The following is an 18343-nucleotide window of genomic DNA, read 5'->3' as shown; positions in this document are numbered from 1 at the left end:
CAAGCTCTTCCAAGCATCCTGATTTATGAGCAGTTCCTGGACGTGGCAATGACTCACTATAATATAGCTATTAAGGTAGTAAAATGTCTCTGTGGCACGCCCATGATGCAATCATTACTTACATTACACCCAAAGAAGTATAACTTTTTAAAATATATCCTTATATACTTTTACACTCTGTTGTTGAGTCATGCACATAGACACACTGAAATACACACATGCACAGGATCCTAGAGATGTCAGAGTGAGGGATGCACATGAGAGAGCGCCCGAGCTGTTGGGGGTTGGGTGCCAGCTACCAGATCAACTTCCAGACTTGGTGTGCACCAGGACTTGTATTGGCGACCCTCTTTGTTCCAACTCAACTCCCTACACATTGAGCTACTACCCCCAAATAATTTGATTATTCTCAGGTAATTCATTTTGAGTCATGCAACAGAACTTTGACTAAAGTCAACATAATTACATATTTGTAAATGTGAGTGTACATGGACACAAAATAAATACTGGCTGAACAAGGTTTCAGCCAGCTTTAACGCCCCCCCTCAGCCTCTCCACCCTGTGATAAAGTGTAATAAAGATGAAAAGTGTGAGTCAGGTGTCTCAAAGCAAGCTGTCGCACAATGCAGTCACGTTTCTGGAAAAGAGTTTGCATGCATGTGCACACACACACATTCAAATGTACTGAATTGATGGAACACACTTCACACACACTTTCTCTCCTAAACACAGACGCACTGACACATCTAGCAAAACACATTTCGAAAAGTGTCAGACATGCTGTCGTTTAACGTCCTCCAAACCGAACCACGAGCCCCATCTTAAACATAACTTAGAATGTGTCTCTTTTTGTTTTGAGTCTGTGTTGCAGTGAAGGACATAATGAAGTATGTTCCCGTATCAAAGCTTTATATTATAATCAAATGAATCTGCAGCTTTGAAATCTCTCACAATGTGGAGGTCATCTTCAGTTAATCAAAATCTGAATCTAAAATCGAAATATTTAATATTTCCGTTGTACTTTAAAGACGTAATGCAAATAGCTGGAGAGCTCATGGATTGGTAAAAACCACATTGTGTTAAAGGACGTTATGGTGTACATAATGTGTAAAGATAACACAGAATACATGCATGAAGAAGGGACATGAAGCATGATGTAAATGAGATCATGAGGAGGAAAAAGTACTAATTAACTCACTGAGTGTTGCAGCTGCATTCACATATCAAACACTATACTTGTTGTATATATCAGAATGCATGAAGTGCAATAAAGCGCTTTATGTAACCTGTACCTGTCTATTCTTTTATCACCTGTGAAGCTCTTATTCAAACTATTCTGTATCCCTGCTCGTTTTTATTTAAAAAGCAACATCTCCTGCCAACGTCAGTGGCATTAATCCAGTTTGCACTCTCTTTCATATTTCAGCTGCAGGCCTCCTAACGTCCTCTAAACCCGGGGATGAGCTGATGTTTGGTTTTTGTTCCGTCGGTGTTTGCGTGTTTGGCAACATGCTGCAGGCTGCTGTAATGGTCTGCTGCTGATTTGCTAGAGGGCGACGTCTTGGCGTCTGCCTGCTGCTAATCTCTGCTTGAATGCTGATCTGTGTTTATTTTTATTTTTTACTGATTCATTCCTTAAGTGCCTGAATTATCTATAATCTGTTAATTATTTATATTCATGCTTATTTGTTTTTCACTGGGCAGAGATGCTTTCCTCATAAAGTTAATTTTTTTTCTTCTACCTAATGATTATATTGGCTTCTTTGAACAGACGTTTAAGAGTGATCAAGAAGAACAAAGAGGAGGACCCACGAGCAGAAAACTTATTTTAATGAACAAAAAGGCAAAAGAAGACCTTACTGTTTCCAAGAAATAAAGTCCAAAATCAAAAGACACAACATGATGCGTTAAGGAAAACTCTGGGAGGTAAGACGTCACAGTAGGTAGAGAGATGAACTGACACAGAAGGGAAGAAACATCGAGACTTATGCTGCGTTCAGGTGCTCCTCGGATGGTCCCAGTTTCCCATTTGGGGAGTCATTCTTCCGACTTCAGTGATTTCACGTTATTTCAGGTTGGAAAGTCTGAATGTTTTAGCAACAACAACAAACAGTACTGATGCTACATTTAGGTTTAAGTGTCTTGCCCAAGAACACATCGGACATGTTGCTGCAGAAGCTAGGGATTGAACCCTCGACCTTCCAGTTGAGAGACAACAAGCACTGTACCAACAGAGCCACAGCCGCCCCCATAAAATAAACCCATCCAACCATCTGAACCTACTCTGAACCTAAGTTTTCAATGCTGCTTTTGGGGGTTTGGCGCATTTGCAGAAATGAGAGATGCTTGCATTTAGGAGCCAAGCTTCATTTATAGTCTCAGTTTATCCATATTGAATGTCTGCATAGCGGTTTGTGTCACCAGCCGACACATTATAGACCACGTCCTCACTGAAATAAACACAGTTTTGGGGGGGAGATAATTGTCTCTCCCAAATGTGCAGCGGAGCTTGACTCAAAAAGTGTGATGTTTTTTGCCTCTATTTAAAAAAGGGTTTTGTAACACAGACATCCATCCAACTCATGATAAGTCCTTTGAAATGAATCAGCAGAGGAGGATACGGCCCAGAAAAAAAACAAAAAAAACCACAGAAGTCTTTGCCCCCCCTCCAACCCGTGGTGCTGCACGACACATCCAGGGGAAATTAGACAATTATTTCTCCACATGGTATCATTATTAGCCTTTTATGCAGCTCTCACACTCAATGTAGGACAGCTGGCTTCACAAAAAAAATAAAAAAAATAAATAAAAGAGGGCCTGATTGACTTTGTTGAAAACCCTGCCAGCTCCTTTGATGTGGGGAGTGGCATTGAACAGAGGAAATCATCCCATTCAAATTGAAAAGAACTTAATCTGCGCCTGTCTCTGGGAATGTTAGCGCCCTCTTCAAGCTCTCACCTTGAAAGAAAGGGGGGGGAGGAAAAGGTTACTGGAGAGGTGTCGGCTGCTCTCGAGCTTTGTGATGGCTTGAACATTGACACAGCGCTCAATGACAACGACGCAGTGTCCAGACATGTTGTCTCAAGAGACAGGTTGTACTGGATTTCTCTCACTTGCAGCTTCACTTATCTCACATCTGTTTTTCTTTCCGACAAACACCTTGCATTTACCTTATCGGGGACTTATTGTGCACACGCCTCAAGGATTTCCGTCATTCTTAACAGCTCCGATCTTTATATTCTAAAAAGCCTCCTCTTTGTTCTGAGCAATATCCAACGTTGCTCTCAAGGCTGAGAGAATTGCATCATGTGGAAGAGGGCAATAAGGTCCACTACGCACTCCTTGGCCTCTTAACACTCAGCTCTTAATGATTTTTTTTTTCCGTGCATGAAAAACAAACATGGTGGCTCACAGGTTGCCGTTATGTAATCGACATGCATGCCATATGGAATGAATGGCCACAAACACCACATGCTCCGCCACCACGGCCTGGACACAACGCTCCGAGTGAGTCAGAGTTTGTGTGTTAGCTCCATGACTGAAAATAAGATGGACAACGCCTGTCATTGCTATGAAGTAGTGCCAAAATATCGTTGCCATCTTGTGCTGGTGCTGTGGCACTGACAACTTTCTGCCTATAGCCAAAAAAAAAACAACATATTGAACTCACCAACAAGATGGCAAAGATCCCTCAATGCCAGCACAGGCTACAGCAGAACAGCTTATTGTGCTGGCCTGTAGCAAACATTCACAGTTATTGAACTTTCAATGGCTGTAGTTATTTTGCTTTAGTTGCAATTCCTCTCTCTCGCTTTCTCTTCCAGCTCTACTCTGCTCTGCCGGTAAAGACGGAGCCACATTTGTCATCTGAGCTGTCAATCATGACATGGCACTCTCTTTTTGTAGCATCAAATATTTTTTAAATATTATCTGAACTTCCCAGAAAAATAAACACCTGGATTTGAAACCATGTTTGAGAAACATTATTGGATATATATGTTTCATTTTCTAGTTTGGATCATGTCCCATCTGTTAACATGGAGGAGGCGGGGTTTATGACTTATACTGCGACCAGTCAGGAGGGGGCGATGATGATGTTTTACTTATTTTTTTGAGGAGCTTTCATGTTATCCATCTTTTTTTTTACAAGTCTACAGTTAGCACATGTGCATTTCTGTTTGCATGTTTTCATGCTGTGCTGTGAAAGTTCTTACGGAAATCAGAAACAAATCAATGAAACAGATTCAAACTGAAAAGCTCAGATCCCTCAGTGAGCCTCCTCTCCACACCTCCATTGTTGAAGGTAATATAAAATACTCTCAGCTCTCACAGAAAGGCCCCTGATAAATAATACGTATGGCAGAGAGGTTTAAAGTCTTATATTTTAATAAGTGGCCAGTGTTTGGAGGGTTATGTGAGGTTTCGTCTGCGCACCCTGGAGAGACTCACTGCCCTCATCTTTTGCTTTGTGTTCAGGCAAACAAACTCCCACTTCAAATTAAACAACTAAAAAAAATCAATTAACCTTAAAAGTAAGAGCAGAGTGTCCCACGAGGGTTTCAAGGAAGACATCTGCAGCACGCCTCATTTGAAGCTGATATAGGTGCTGTTTGAGTTGTTTACGTGTTTCTGAGGAGTGATGCACTTTATTACCTCTCATGAATATGCAATCATCTGATAAAAACTGATGTGCTGTATGAATAATATTGATGGCAGAGTAATGCTTCTTAAATAAATCTGACATGAATGATGAGCAGCGAAGCCAGCCGCCTTCAGGACGACATCAATAATCACATGAGACGGAGGGCACTACAGTGTTGATTCACTTGTTTGTCCTTGTACTGATTCGTTGATTTGGTTATAACCCGGCACAATCATGTGACTCACCACAGTCTGACTGCTGCACTAACTGCTGATTTCAACAAAGCACATTAGCTACCATAGATGCAATCATGCTGCCTATAGACTTAAGGCTGACCGACTCATGAGGAACATTTTTAAAATGAGGTTTTTGTTGATGTGATCATTCTTTTACTGAATATAAGTGTCTAATTTACTCCCCATTTTACTCACTTGTCAAAGGCATTGGCTATTGGTTTAGAAATAAGCTCACTATGAAGAAATTGAGCCTTGATGGGGGATAAATTCCCTCCCTGAGAGATATGTATATAGAAGTTTGAGGTTTAGAAGAATGTGTTAGATGTATGTTACACACAGGATGAGAGAGAAACATTGTGTCCCAAAATTAGACGAGCTGTGACCAATCGCAACCGTTCAAATGAAACCCTGAGTGTGTTCTTGTGCGTCTAAACTTAGAAATTATTGTTTAAAATGGGATTTAAAGCAGCAATTTGCAACGTTTCCAAAAAAAGTACCTTTAAAAGTCGTTTCAAAGTCGCTCTGATGTTGCAACAACTTTCAACAGTGAGATTAGTGTCTCTCCCGCATGGTCACAGATTGCCCCTGTTGCCTATAGCATTATCAAAGTTTGTAAGCAGGCCTGTTGCTGTCTGATACAACCGCTGAGGCTGAAGAGACGGAAGAGGACAGTGACGGATGAAGCTAAGAAGAGAAAAAGTAGAGAGTGATCGAGCAAGAAGCAAAGTGTGTGTCACTGCAGATGATGTTAACAGTAGAACATTAGGCTGTGTCGTCATCAGCGTATAATTGTTGTCTCATGTTTAGCAGCTTCCCCGGGTACAGAAAGTTTCCTCACCCATGTTATAGAAAAGTCAACGTAGTCATGTTATTTTTACACTTTCTTTTGAGACACTGTTCTCACAGCTCTGTTCAGTGCAGCCGAACGATGTTTCTGTTCCGGTGGCGATCAAATCAAATGGTTCAGGTAAGACAAATCATGTCAAATGAATTGTCTGATTTGATCTCTAATGAGCTGGGAAACCTGCTCCTTAACTATGTTTCTTTAATGATGTTGTGCAAAGTGTTGCTGAAGGAATTAGGAGAAGTTGGAGAACGAACTATGATGTGGTAGGAACACCACTTTAGTGTGATACACATTAATCTGCACAAGCATTATAGTAACTAAATACCACACATACAGGATGGATTCATCAATCGAATTTCAGTCAATTCAGGTAACTTATGTGTGTTTCCTTTTCACTGGTATATGTACCTAACAATCAGTACCTCATGCATTATGGATATACACAAATGTAGTAAAAGAGCATCCTCAGATTCAGTGCTATCTGTGAGGAAATGTAAAAAATATAAGGGCAATAACCGGTGCAGTGAACATTTATTGACATTTGGAAATAGGTCTATTTAACACTAGTTCCTGTTTAATATTCCCAGCTGGCTTCTTGCGATCCAGCCAAAAAAAATGCCCGCTTAACTGCTTCTCTAAAGGTCTGCTGCTGTCTCATAACATCATTACTGTGGGTGCTGTCTGCCAAATGTGTCAGTTTTTTTATTAGAAGCAGTCGGCGGGAGACGGAGCGGTCCAGCTGCGGTATAGGTCGTCTGCTGGGCACTGGACTCTGAGGATCCTGAAGGGGGTGAGGGGTTTGGGGAGGCGATTGAGACGGAGCCTTCTGGATGGTGCAAGGTTGCCAGATGTTGTCCGGACAATTGGGAAGAAAAAGTGGCTCAGCAGGTTCGAGGCCAAGAGACATGGAGCAGTTGGGGCTTTGTTACGGCGTCCTGTGGAGTCCGACTCTCAGATGGAAACTTTGAGAATCCAAAGAGTCTGAAAAAAACGGAAAAGTGCTTCAAAAATCTTAGACAAGCTATGCAAGACCTCTCTGACTCTGTCTGATGATAACTCATGCAAGACTTACCACACAGCTTGGGAGGCTGTAAGCGCCACGTCATCACAAACAGGCGGCCGGTCTGTGATCTGAGATCCCAGTTCTCACATTCTGAGTAAAAGATCAAGATCCTACCGCAAAATATCATCATGTGACTGCAGTGAGGCTTTCAGAAAAGTTTGCAGAGAACACATTTACGGATGCAGACCTTTTTGTTTTTTCTCTTTAAAGTATTGTTCAGTCGTTCTTTTGACCACGCTGTGTTTACAGCTCAATCTGAAAAGAACTGTTTGTTAGTGAGTTGGATGTGAGAGGAACTCAGTGTCTCTGTCATGATTAAGCTCTCTGATCTACAGTAGATGTATTTTTTGTAAGTGTGTGTGTGTGTGTGTGTGTGTCTGCGTGTGTGTAGTATTGGGACCTTAATGTGACTTTATATTCACTTAAAGGCTTTATATGTGATTTTTTTGATCCAGCAGATGTCGCCCTTGAGCACCAGCATGAAACCAAAACAACTTGCGCTGCATTGTTGTATTAGCATGCTAATGCTAGTGATCTTTATTATGCTCGTATCTTCACACTGCATGTAAATTTACTTGAAATGAGCGTGATCTAGAAACACAGTTAAGCAGTGAGTACAGTATGTTATTCTTCTTTTCTCTAGTCCCTCAATTAAACAACTTTTATACACGAGGGGATGAGCCGGCCGGCTGTCCTGGCGATGTAAACAAACTGAAGATAGGACTCGGAAAACTCTGAAAACATCACAGACAGTCGGACTCGGGTGTTACACTCATTGTAGACAGTCATGACTCACAGAGTTATTTTCAGAGGATATACTTGATTTCTATTACATTTAAGTGTGAAAAATCACATATAAAGACTTTAATGTCAGATTGTTAAAGATCAGCGTTATTGTCCTGGTTAATGCTTTTACTTAGGAGAATTTTCCACAATTTCCCAGTTTGGGATCAGTCAAGTTCACCTCTCTCTCTCTCTCTCTCTCTCTCTCTCTCTCTCTCTCTCTCTCTCTCTCTCTGACCTTTTGTTTCCTATGTTTACTTGAAAAAAAAGCCCTTCCCCCATAGGCACCATTACAAAAAAAATGATTTCTTCAAATTTGGACCATTCAGATGGATGGTGAAACATTTTGAGTTTCTCTGGTAAAACAAGACGCTTATTATTATTATTTTTTATCAAACTGGCCAAGAAAGCCTGAAAACGCAGCAGCACAGCGGCACTTAACATGCATGACCTGTGTGATGATGCCCTGGGTGAAAAACAAAGTGCTCTGGCCTGGCAGACAAACAGCTCTGCACCGCATATTAAATCTACATTTAATATTGAGCTCTGCAGAACCACTACAGGAATGCATTCATATTCTTCATGTGTTTACACTGCATGCTACTTGTGATGACTTATTTACACATAAAATAAGTGAATTATGTCTTTTTTCTTGTCTTTCCTGGAAGCTTTTGAAGAGAAATAGAAGCATGTGACAAAGCTGTGAACTGAACCAAAATCATATATTCAAAGATAATTTTTTTCATGTAATTTGTCCTTACACCTCTTCTTCATGTAGCTGCTGTCGGTCAAACCACATGTGACAGCAAGCCAATGCCAGTTTGCATGCCATCCATACACCGGTGTGCCTACATAAATCTTTTTCTTGCTTTGTTTTGCTACCTTCAGTGCTTTTATTGCTTTGGGACGAGCCCAGAGTTTTCTGAGATGAATGTAAACAGCACCTGTGGAGGTTTGACTGTAGCCAGGAGAAAAATGAAATTCAGGAAGATGGATCGTTGCGTAACCTTGTAATATTTCTGAGTGAACAGATTTTGGAGCAGTGGAGATTTGGCTCAGTGTAGCCTTCTTGTGCCAAACGTTGGATACTTAACTTGTTGATAATGTTTGTATGGGCAGAGCCAGGCACAGTTTGGCTGTCGGGAGTGAAATGCTGACACTGGATTTATACCCACAGGGTTAACGAATAGACAATTAAACCATTAAAATAACAGTAAAATGAAGCAATCTAAAACAATAAGCAGAAAGTGTGTGTTCCATAGTTTTCTTTAGGGTTTTTAACTCTAGTCTTCTTCTTTGATTGTGTGATTGTAGTTTAAAGGAGAGCACAGCAGGTACGTCAAGCTTCAGATATCGAGCTGCAATAATTTCAAGTGTTACATTATACAATGAATGGAATCACAGTTCAGAAGTCAACGACAATACCTCTCAGGCCTAGTCCACACGTAGGCAGGTATTTTTCAAAACAGAGGTTTAAAACAACTATCCAGTCCACACACGCTACGTTCTAAAAAACATCTTCATCATGAGCATCCAAATTCATCAATGCCATTCCTCTGCAATGACCATTTCATTTTCAAAGTTGTCCCACCAACCTGAAGTCCGACCGGCTGTCAAACAAACCTGCAGACGTTGGCGGCAGGGTTTGTGTCATCGTGTGTTGTATGAAGCAGCAGTGACCTCCGTTGTCCATTCAGGCCTCATTGCTCGTCAACTGTGTGTGTACTGTATGTGTAAACATGTAAAAAGAATCTGTATTCACTGTAGCAGAAACCATAATGTAACACAGTTTAAATCTTTAACTGACATAAATAACATGATACAAGGATTAGTGTCGTAAAAAGCCCCGCAGTTCAAGAGTTCAACACTTTTACAGCCTGCAGTCTGAGGCACTAATGGATGGGTCAGCTGGAGGTGACAGCATGATCATCTTATTTTGCAGTCTGAAGGTCCTTTTATTAACCTTCCATTCATATTATTCGCATAACCTATATGTGTCCATTTTAATCAAAGACAGCACTGAAGTTATGATCTGAGAGAAACTCATAACCACAGTGAGAGCCAAGGCTATTTCCTCCTGCTGATTGCCTTTTCTTATCACAGCACGAGCCAGTCAGAGTCCTTCTACCCATGTCATGTCCTGCAGGGTGTAGGAAAGTCAGACAGGTTTAATGTAACACGATTAAAAGATGTCGGGTAGTAAGTGACTGAATGCTAGCCCAACGTTAGCTTTTGTCTAATAGTGGCTATAAGGTGCAATCAAGAATATCATTCAGATATGGCCTAATGTCCCTGTTGATTTTAACTTTTTATTTGAATTATTAGTTGCTGATAAAAAGGAGATGACAACCAGGCTGTTTGTCAGATTTCTGTTTCTTTAACGTACAATCTCTAACACAGCCTTTGACGCATGTTTCTTCACCTGCAAAAAATATTTCACCTTCTGAGAAAAATAGATCCAAAGTACAAGTAGCCTGTAATGCAACATTCAAATTCATATATTTTTTGGCAGAACGTGAAATATGTTTTGCAGGTGAAATATTTTCTAGCAGAAGGTGAAACATTTTTCACAGAAGTTGAATGGGTTTCCTTTTAGCAGTATAAATGAAATAAAAATATAAAAAGTTTTTTTTTTTTTAAATCTTTGGGATTTCAGGGACAGAAAAGTTTGTCTGATGTTTCCTGAGATATTTGTACGTTTAAAAAAAAAATTAAGCTTACTTGCATTTCAAGAAATCGTTTTACATTTAGTGAAATGTTTATGACATTTGTTAAAATATTTTTTGCAAGCGTTAAATATTTGTGCAGTTGACCTCAGGGCCACCGTACTTAACACAGAAACCAAAACACATTTGAAAAAGAAGAAAAACGAACAAACATATCTTGATTAATCGAATAATCTGACTCATTAAACTCGTTTTTTTTTTTTTTTTTTTTAACTAAAAAGACAATTTAATGGAAGGAAGAAGAGTTCACACCAGGATAAAGGTAGGACAGGCTGCTCTGTTACCACACGCTGCTGTTTTTGGGGGGTTTAATGAGCAATGTGTGTGCCACATTCTCTCTGGCTCTCTGGTCGATGTTTTTTATGCTCGTCAGCGGTCTGTGTCAGTGTGTGTGACTTGCAGGTGTCAGTGTGTGTCGCTGTTTATTCAGGCTTTAGATTGAAAACGTAGCAGGTGGTTTATGACTTCTCAGAGAGTGTCCAACAGATGCATGCTGATTCACTGGTGTGCATGGAGCATATTCCTGTGTGCCCCTGCAGATTGCATTTTACTGATTAAACTCTTTTGTTGGGGCATGAAGCTGCTGATGAGTCAAAGTGTGTTTGTTGATTTTAAAAAAGCATGCAAGCTTGACTTTCATTGATCTAACAAGTACTGACAGTGAGGAGAAGCTCCACTGTATCTTGGCCCCTAGGCCTCTCTGTTGTTGGAAGTCTCTGAGGTTGATGGTGTGTTTAATGACACCCTCTCCATGTCACCATCCTGAGAGACAAGAGGAGCTGGAGTGTGTGCGTGTGTTCATGTACTAGTTTATAGCATTTACTGCTTTAATAATAATGTGTGAAAGGACACTAACTTCACGTTACCCTTGCTGAAAACATAACCCATATCAGGTGCTATAATTTGGTTAGATGCTTGAGAATAGACTGGAGGCTTTATTATTTTTATTTTACTTCCAAAGTCACAGTTTGATTCATGAAAACTGTGTTGACCTATACTTCACATTACATTTTTTATTATTTATTTATTTTTTATTTAGAAAGTGCTCTGAGTACAACTGACTGTCATATGAAAAGCTGCATCATTTCAATAACATTATTTGTTACCAAACCAATAGCAGAGCCCGTCACTCATAGAACTGGAGTTACATCCAGTAACCTAACACAGCGCTCTTTTACATTTCTGAATGTTGTCACCAGTAACCACCAGCACATAGCAAACAGACACGGTGAGATGAAATGGAGAAAAAGTCCTTTTTTTCCCCAGAACCATCCAGATACAATCTGGAAATGCTGAAAAACTCATTTGAGCTTAAAGTGTGAGTCGGGCCTTAGAAGTGGCAGCTAATTTATTTCATATGATGATGAATTATTTAGTTCTGAAGAAAAAAAACCTTTATTCAGTACTTCTCATAGAGAAATAATTTTGCCTCTCTCCTATAGGAAATCCCAAAGTGCCTCTTTGTATCACACTAAGTGTAAATCTGCATGGATTGCTGTGTTAATAAAAGAGGCTCCAGTACATTGCTAACAGTGGTTATAGTGTATTCAGGAAATAAATGATAAATGGAGGTTTAACAGCTCCATTAATAATCAAGTTTCACTGCTGAACTCCTTGTAGCAGGTTTTATGTAATGTAGGAGCAATCGTATACTTTACTAAACATGGACTCATGCTGCGTTCAGTTGCTCCTCTGATGGTCCCTGTTTCCGAGTTGGGAAGTCGTTCTTCCAACTTCAGTGTGTTCATGTGATTTCAGTTCGGAGAGTCTGTATGTTGTAACAACGGCAACAAATATTGTGGATTCTACGACTTGTCTCTGTTACCCCCATGTGATGACGATCATGACGTCAAGTCGGGCACCAAATTTCTTTCCGAGTTGTTGTTCCGACTTCAGCAGACGTTCATGTGCATTTTACAACTTGGAAACTTGTTTTTCCGATGTGTCCAACACCGCATGAATGCACCAATAGTCTCAGACATCACCCAAAGATGGCTGTTGTTATATTGAAAATGCTTTCTTAACCTAACTTTCAGTCAGTGGTAGGGAAACAGGTGGCACTGAAGCGGGCCTTAAGCCTCCTCTCAGTTAAGCCACGCCCCTAATTTACATAACTCTTAGCCTTCATATGCAAAACAGATGAAATGCATTCAAAAACGGTATGGTGCTCACAGAAAGACAGGAACTATTCAGACCAAAATCATTTATTCATCCAGTCTGTGAACATGGGTGTTAATGGGGCTGCTGGGGCTTTTGCAGCCAGCCTCAAGTGGACGCTCGAGGAACTGCAGTTTTTTTTGCACTTCCCTATTGGCTTCATTTGTCATCGCTGGAGGCTGACGCTTCGGAGCAACATGAACTTTAGAGTCTCAAAATGACTTCAAACCACAAAAGTGATCTTTCAGATAATAGTGAAAGAAATGCATAGCAACACAACTCCAATCTGTGGACTGATCCGACCCCCTTCTGCTCCGACGGTCAGTGAAAACAACTTGTTACGCAGAAAGTAGTTCAATCTGAATTTGCCACCAAAAAAAGGTTTGCAGTCCAAACAAAGCCGTACAATCGTCGGCTTATTAAATTCAAAATGCTTTAAATAATTAATTTCTGAACAAAGAACCTTTGTACTTCTAACAGAGTACTACTTCCACTTCTCTCCTCTAAAGGAAATCCCATATTGCCCCTTCGCAACACACTAAGTGGCTATCATTAGTGTGATGCCACTTGAAAAAAGTCATCTAGGCCACTTCTGCCCCCCTGAAGGCCTCTTCCTTCATGCTGACTCACCCCCTTTCCCTTCCTGTTCTCCCCCACACACCTCTGCCTCTCCCTCTTCATCTGTGAGGCTCACAGGCTTTCTCTGGCTGGGAGGAGGATTTGGCAACACTCGGATTTAAGGCAGCTGTGCCGTGTGAGACAAATGGAGCGGAATGTATCCCACAAATGAGATAACACCATGACACAGATGTGGCTGCACTTGTTCATTTGTCTGAGCAGAAATACATGAGCCAGACTGTGCAGAGATAGTGACCAATTAAAGATTCAACATGTAGATTCTGCCACCAGGGGTCTCTTAATCAGGACTGAAATAACAAAAGATGACAGCGAGGCTGGTGGGGAATCATGGGAGTACCCTCTGAGTCCACCCCGCATTGACCGTAGTGAAGATGAATCGGCGAAACCAACCTGAGGAAAATAATTTGTTTACCCATGATGTATCCATCGACATTTTTTTTTTTTTAAAGATTGATTTTTTGGCTTTTTGTGCCTTTTTAATGGAGAGATAGGACAGTGGATAGAGTTGGAAATCAGGGAGAGTAGGGAATGACATTGCCACAGGTGGGATTCGAACCTGGGCCGCCCGCTTGGAGGACCATAGCCTCCATACATCGACATTTATATCACAGCAGCACATACAGCAACAGTACGGCAGCTTTCAGTAGCAGCTCCTGCTTCCTTGTCTTTGAAGTAACATCTGGTGTTCCCACGGAAACGATAAACATTCTGTCTGTCATGGTGGCTCTGTAATGGCGGCCGCCACGACAAGACACATCACGTTACTACTTTAAATTATGGATTTCTCTGGCTTTGATAACTATTGGAAATATTTGAGGTAATGTAAGTACTCAACCAAAAAAAAAATATCTAACTTCGGTTTAGTCAATTTTTAATAATTCAGATATTTTAATGTAAACATTGTCATAAAATTCAACATATTGTACGTTTAATGGCTGTATTACTGGAAAAGGATCATAGAAGTCGTGCAGGACTGATTATATTTGAAACATAATGACAGAATGCGGAGGTCCTTGACAGCCTAAATTAGATTTTGTGTCACTTGAAGGACACTTTCTCCCTTTTAAAAAAAGTTTACAGCTACAACAATGTTCAGTTATTTTTTCAAGGACCATTCAAAACTTCAGATGCATTCACGAGCAAAATTAGCAGCCGTCACATTCTTCTTCAATGAGCCGCAGCTGAATATGAGACTTTGTGTGAGGATTCTTTGAAGTACTCACGACCAAGTTACCTTTCCTTTTACACTCGGACATGAAGTCTTTACTAAATTCATGAACACAATCCAAGAATACTGATGACAAAGAGCAGCAGATCACAGTGCCTCAGGCTGGGTGACTTTGTACCATTTTTTTTTTTCGAGGAGTTTAATTTACAACATTTATTCTAGTCCTTTCATGAAACTGCCATCTCTTTTCAAAAGCAACACAGGGATGTTCTTAGACTCATTTTGGATCAGAGTTTCAATCTGATCTAAATGGAACAGCACGTTGTATCAACAGTCTGTGTGGTTAAGTTTTAAAAAATCTGCTTCATGACAAATGTATACAAAATGACTCTGAACCTTTATGTTTAACAGAGTGGATCATTCACCTTCACAAAGCAGTCATCAGAGATGGAAATTCTAATTTCACACATCCTGGTTTCACCTCACTGGTTACCTGTCCCTTAGGAAATAGATTTCAGCATTTAGCTGATGAATTTTAAAGCTCATCTAGGACTCATTCCTCCAACATTAATGACTTTTTAATCCCAGCCGAGCCTGAAGACAGCTTGAGATCCTTGAACACAGCTCTTCTGGCTTTTCCTCGATCAGAGATCCCACTCTGTGACAGAATCAATTGTGGCACATTGTTTAAGCACATTCTTTAAGAGAAACTTGAATGTTCCCTGGACAGTTTTTGATTACTATTAACTCTTTCTTTTTTTTTTAACTTCTGAGTCTATGTTAATTGCATGAGGATACACATGCACGCAGGTGAGGGTAAGAACTTTGAGTCTCCTTAGAAACATGATATCGTGATGGTTTTGGTTTTTCAGGACAAAGAAACCTTGACACTTTGGGCCACTGGATTATCTTTAAATCCAAAATAGAAGTTGACATAAAATAGATGCCCTTCAGCTTATTTTTACCTTAACTAACCAAATACTTAAACCGTCTAAACCCTTCCTAACTCTGAGTAAAGGATAAAGAATTGTCTAAATTGCACAAACCAATTGGCAAAGTTTTGTTACTGAACCCAGATAAGATAATTGTGATATAGTAAGAGTTCAACATGATGTGGTCGGTAAATAAGACATTACCTGATATAGGATGGCTGTGAGTTGTATTTTTGTTGCCATGGTATCAAAGCAGACATCGATATTGTAAGTTTAAATTGTGACGCCCCTACTCTTTGTATGTTTCACACTTTCCCTCCTCTGCCTGTATGAGTGCTGAGTTCCCACCTCGAGCCAGTGAAACCTTTATGTAGTGCCATTTTTTTTCTCCTCGTGTTTATGTCAGTTGTTTAAAAAAAGGGGCTGGAAGCTATTTAAAGAGTGAGAAATTTCTAAAAATGAAAAATCTCAACATCTGCAGAATAAACTCTGCAACAAATTCCTCCTTATCACATGCCAACTCCAATCTTTGCTGTTCTAAGTTTCTCGCTCTTTCCCCCCCCCCCCCTCACTTGGAAGTCTGCAGGCACAACTGTATGTTTTGAATAGAATTTATTGAGACTGTTGGCACAAAAAAGAACAGCCAGTGGCTGTGAATGCCACAGTGATAGAGCATTCTTTTTGTCCTCTCAGCCTGTCTCTCACTCTGCATCCACATCAGATATTCTTTTATAGCAGTCTCAGAGGAGAGGGGGGAGAGGGAGGCTGCGCAGTGAGAGCTGACCCACACTGAACGCAGACATTCTCCTCTCTCTGCTCTAATTCCTAATTTTACCCGCAGTTGTTCATGTGCACACACACACACACACACACACACACACACACACACACACACACACACACACACACACACACACACACACACACACACACACACAGAGCTGTAAACATTCACACACTCTGCCCATCAGTGCTTTTATCATTCACCACGTGCTCCTCTCCCCTGTCTGTTTAACTCTCACTTTTTTTTTTAACCTGATGCAATCATGTGAACACTTGTCTGGTGTGAGTGAGGCTGAATGACACATGAATCGGACTGTTTTAACATGGAGGGAATGATTAATATTGCACTCATAGACCCAAATCTGTGTTTCACCACCTGCCTCATTATCAGCTGCAAATGACGTACACCCTTTGTGACTCTCTGATTAAGTCAGGACGTGTTTGTTAGGTGATAAGCCTCCAGATTTATGAAATCATGTTCCACGTTTGCCCTTTTTGACTTTCACACTATTCATTTCTCCTGCTTGTGTTGCATTGTACTTCGACGTGCTTGCTACAAGTTTCCTCTTTCAAAGTTTTGATATTGAACAGTTTACATCGTTGATTTAAACGCACAGTTTGTCAAATCCGCCGCCATGGGGGGATCTCAATCAAAACAATAACAAAAGATGACGTTGAGGCTGGCGGGGAATCATGGGAGTTCTCTCTGCTGTAAATTGTCCATATAAGGACTATCTATATACTATCTATATGTGACAATATCAGAGTTTTTGCAATGAAATAAGGAAAAAAAGAGAGAAGTTATATATGATTGAGGGTGATTATTTTGTGCTTTAGCTTTTATTGGATGAGAACTGCTGAAAGAAGTGGCAGGAACATTTGGAGGGGGGGGGGGGGGGTTATGGGGGATGGCATGCAGCAGAGTGCCAAGTGTAAGAGTTAAACTGTGCTGCTGTGGTGAGGACTAAAGACACGCGCTAACCACCTATAGTGTCTAAAGAAGTTATTATTAGACAAAGCAGCCTTTTAAACATTACAGGGGCATGTTGATGCACAATCTTCTTCTAAAGGTTCATTTTTTTTATTTCAAATCAAAATTAGCTTTATGCGTCACCATATCTGAAGTTGTTAAAACAGCTCGCCATAAACAGAAATAGCCTTTTCATAACTCTCCAGTGTCATATGATGGAGTTAATTGAAACATGAAGCGATGCACCTGCACACAAAAACAGAGAACTATAGTGTGTGAATAAGCAGGTCAGATAAGAGAGGTCTGTTCATAACATCAGGCGATTCAAGGTTTCGGTTTTCTCTGCTGAAGAGAGACACCGGGGTTATTGATGTGCGTTTTGTTTGGCAGCACATATTGCTATCACAGCGGCTGCACCAATCGGCTTTGTCGGACGAGGTTGGATGTGTCATATTACAGGATCAGTGGGATCATCGGAGAGCAGAGACATTCTGTCCTTTTTTGCTTTGTACAGCAGCCGGAGATTGTTTTTATGATTCTCATCATCAAAAAAAAGTCTTATCTACAAATATGTCAGATAAAAATAAAAACAGGAGATTACTGAGTGCTGTCCACTCAATACTCAATAAAAGAACTGTGTCTGCAGACGGCTGTGACTGGATGTAACAACAACACGCTTTATGATGACGTGGCTTTAACGGGGTCAAATGATGGTCCAGACGCAATCTGCCTAATGAGGTGTGCTGGTATTAATCAGGTTCATCCAAAATACGCCTTCATGGTCTACTAACCCAACTGAACTGCAGTGATCAAGCGATTCATTTTATTAATCTAAAGACGATGAATCAGCAACTTTTAAAATAATGGATTGATCATTTTAGTCGCTCTTCAAGCTCTGATGTCCAAAAAATGTCTGTTACATATTTTTTCAATTTGATGATTTACTGCTATTCTTTGTCTTTTTTTAAAAGATCTTTTTTGGGCCCTTTTTTGTCTTTATCGGATTGGAACAGTTGAACAGAGACAGGAAATGATGGGAGGAGAGAGTGTGGAATGACATGCAGCAAAGGGCCCAGGTGGAATTTTAACCCCACGGCCACTGCGACGAGGACTATCCAACTCATCCCACTAGTATTTATGATATTCAAGATTAACACCACTTAAGTTACTGCACAGTGATGAAAATAATCGTAGTTGCAGCCAAGCCTTATATATTTTTGTTCACACTCATCATGCAGCTCTGACCTTTCTTTAACCGTCACTTTTTTCAAGGCGGTTAAGATTCAGCAGATGAATTTAATGCTCATGCTGTCATTGGAAAATCTCAGTCAGTCACCTTCAGTGAAACATCGACAGGCTGAAAAAACACAACTTGGAGAGAGAGAGAGAGAGAGAGA

General features: G+C 40.5%; 1 protein-coding gene across 1 annotated transcript in view; it reads left to right on the top strand.

The window, feature by feature from the left end:
• The first annotated feature begins 10526 nt into the window (after window positions 1–10526).
• LOC132954401 (zinc finger protein 239-like) overlaps window positions 10527–18343 on the top strand; it is a 79667-nt gene continuing 71850 nt past the window's right edge. The window contains exon 1 of the mRNA XM_061026957.1: window positions 10527–10559. Coding sequence (XP_060882940.1) covers window positions 10527–10559 — 33 coding nt within the window. The remainder of the gene's footprint in view (window positions 10560–18343) is intronic.

Source organism: Labrus mixtus, chromosome 20 (assembly GCF_963584025.1).
Source record: "Labrus mixtus chromosome 20, fLabMix1.1, whole genome shotgun sequence".
Classification (NCBI taxonomy): domain Eukaryota; kingdom Metazoa; phylum Chordata; class Actinopteri; order Labriformes; family Labridae; genus Labrus; species Labrus mixtus.
This window is presented reverse-complemented; position numbering and strand designations above follow the sequence as displayed.